General features: G+C 48.7%; 1 protein-coding gene across 2 annotated transcripts; it reads right to left on the reverse strand.

Annotated features, from left to right (window-relative positions):
- GPRASP3 (G protein-coupled receptor associated sorting protein family member 3) lies at positions 1–2,420 on the reverse strand. Of its 2 annotated transcripts, none has more exons than XM_019634764.1 (2): positions 2,317–2,420; positions 1–1,987 (listed from the first exon to the last, which is right to left on the reverse strand). In XM_019634764.1, the coding sequence occupies exon 2, from the start codon at positions 1,682–1,684 to the stop codon at positions 44–46; it is 1,641 nt and encodes a 546-aa protein (XP_019490309.1). In that variant the 5' UTR covers positions 1,685–1,987; positions 2,317–2,420; the 3' UTR covers positions 1–43. The 2 variants fall into 2 exon arrangements, with proteins under 2 accessions (XP_019490309.1, XP_019490310.1); XM_019634765.1 differs by having other exon boundaries at positions 2,311–2,413.
- Positions 2,421–2,813: the final 393 nt, after the last annotated feature.

Below are 2,813 nucleotides of genomic sequence, written 5' to 3' on the forward strand. Positions count from 1 at the left end.
TGGAGACTGTTCAAAAGGTGTTCGCTCTTATTTCTGGCTCATTTTACATTGTCTCAATAATCACTTTAACTTCACGGAAAATGGCCATGAGCGTGTTATAACTCAAGTGATCGACAACCACAATCAAGCCCTTTCTGATATGCTCTTTTATGTTAATAAATATGGCCACGGCACTAACCAGATTGGCTTTTGCTTCTTTCTGGTTAAAGATGAGTTTTAATGCTGCTAATGCCTTTGTACTGATCATGTCTCTGGCTGCAGCTGGGTTCTCAGACAAATTCAATAGTACTTTCAAAACAAGGTTTCTGGTTTTACGATTTCCCAGGGACAGCACGCGAAAAAGCTCGGAAAAGTAATTGGCAACAATACGGTGATGGTTAGAGTCAGCAGTCAGTTGCCCTAGTATCTTTAATCCAGACTGCTGTCCGGGTGAGTTCAAGGGAAAACACGCAGTTTCCTCACACATATGCTTGACATGTAATGCAACCTTGCGTTCTCTTTCATCCCCACAAGGGGGATTCAGAGTAATTACGGCCTTTTTTCTCATTTCAGAGGAAGGGAAACTGAGCAAGCTTTCAATAAGCGTCACTACACCCACCTCATTGATGAACTCTTGGGCAAATGGATGAACATTGATGACCCCCATTGCAATTTGAGCTATTTTATGAATGAGAGGATCAGTAGTTGACTTGAGTAAGGTAACAAGTTTTTCAAACTCCTCAGAACTCATGTAGCATTCCATTTTGCAAGGGCAAGCAAATGGCTTAATCCCATTCGCCTCCCTGAACCTGATTTGGCGTCTAATCTCCTCTATGGTCTGAATGCAAGAGTCAGAGCCAAATGGGCACTCAGGGATAGGCTGTGAGCATGGAGGAGTGCTCATGGAAGAGCATGCTGTTGCCACAGGCAAAGACTGAGGATTCTCCTCAGCCGAGGCCAGGACGATATATGAAGGGGGCCTTGTCTCAGATGGGACTTGGGATCTAAATCCTAACACTGCTGGGGTTACAGCAGGGGCTTTGGGCCAGATAGTTACCTCAGACCAGTCCTTGGGCCTATTTTTTTCATTAATTTCATCCACAGGCTGGGGCCTAACTATCTTACTCACGGGTCTAGGATTAGGGTCAAAACTAGTTTCGTCTCCATCCCAAAACCAGTTCCCGATAACATTCTCCTCGTCCTCCTCCTCCTCCCCCTTAGCACCTGGCCCAGCCTTGCAGTCATCCCTGGCCACCACAGGCTCCAACTTCTCAGCACAGGATGGGGGACCAGTATCAGCTTTCTCTTCGTCCTTAGCATTGGAGCGATTACCAGTCCCTTCTCCATTCCAGAACCCGGAACCAACACTGGTCCCTTCCCCAGCCCAGAAGCAGGCACCGATGTCAGCCTTATCTTTACGCATAGACCTGGACTTGGCACTAGCCTCAGCCACACAACAAAACCGAGATGCTCTAGTGGCCTCATCTTCAGCTTTGGGACTGAAATTTGCCAGGGATCCTTCCTTCATCTCAATTACAACCTTGTTCTTAGACACTGCCTTCATCTCTGCCACTGAATCTGCCTGAGACCCTGCCGTGCCTTTTGCCTTGGCCGGGGTCTTGGCTACACGAGCAGCCTCCCTCTTTGCTTCGGCTGCGACACCAGCCTTTTTTGCAGTTTTGGCCTTATTTCTACTCCGAGTCATGGCTGAAGCCCAGTTATGTAGGTAGCCCTATACAGTCTTGGCGTTGGCTCTCAACCTGTCCCAGGTCGATGTCTTGACACTCTTTCACTCGGTCAGAGGGAAACTCTGTAGCAAGAGTTAGAGTCAACAGTCGGTTCAGCAGGCACGCAGTCCCCTTGCCAAACACACAGCCTCTGTCAATGATACAGACAGAGGGCCGAGGCACTCAGGCCGACGGAAGGTGATGGGTCCTGAGTGCACACAAGTTGAAAGTGATAATCTTCCGCCACTCCAAGGCCACCACAGCCACCGCTGGAGATGGACCTGAGGTGCAAGAAGGAAATGGGCTTTGAGTCTCTTCCAACTGTGCTTATCTGTGCAGGCGGCCACACAGGACACGAGAGAGTAGACATGGACTATGTGGTAGGAGAACTGGAATCGTAGAAAACTGTTACATCATTTTATCCCTTCCACACTCCCACTAATGCCCAACAGTGTCCTGCCCGGGCACTAGTACACTCTTTTCTCTGCATTAAATAGCAGCGGGGATGGTGGGAAAACTTTCTGAAAGGGAGAGAGTCTAAGGAACGCCCAGCCCCCTTGGTATACACCACTATACTCTACAGGTCTATTCAGGTAGGCCTCACACCAACCTGCACTGATCTGGTGCAATTTTCTCCTCCTTCCCTGCTTCCAGTGTTGATCAGCCCTACAGCTGAAATCACAGGCAGACCTAAGGACAAAAACACAGGAGGGATTAGAATTCTGAGTTTTGCTAGACAGATACGCACTCTGCTTTCTAAATCCAATGCCTGCCTTTCCCAATCTAGAGCTGTGGATATACAGCTGACCCTTGACCGACACCGGGATTAGAGGTGCTGATCTCGCGTGCAGTTGAAAGCCCAGAGATACCTAAAGTCGGCCCTCAGCCCATGTGGATTCCCAACCACAGATTTGAACCTTGAACACTGCGGGTTTGAACTGCAGTCAGTACAACTGTGTGGGTCTACTGAACTGTCATCAAATGGAAAAAAAAAACCCACGTATAAGTGGACCTGCGCATTTCACACCCGTGTTGTTCAAGGGTGAACTGTGTAATGATTCTGGCCTCCTTGGTCCTCCTCATGGCTTCCCTCCCCATTTTCTGGGT

Source organism: Hipposideros armiger, unplaced genomic scaffold (assembly GCF_001890085.2).
Source record: "Hipposideros armiger isolate ML-2016 unplaced genomic scaffold, ASM189008v1 scaffold_1893, whole genome shotgun sequence".
Lineage (NCBI taxonomy): Eukaryota > Metazoa > Chordata > Mammalia > Chiroptera > Hipposideridae > Hipposideros > Hipposideros armiger.

What these genes read in the sequence shown, in the direction of transcription:
- GPRASP3 (XM_019634764.1), bottom strand. Translation starts at nt 1,684, where the DNA reads ATGACTCGGAGTAGAAATAAGGCCAAAACTGCAAAAAAGGCTGGTGTC.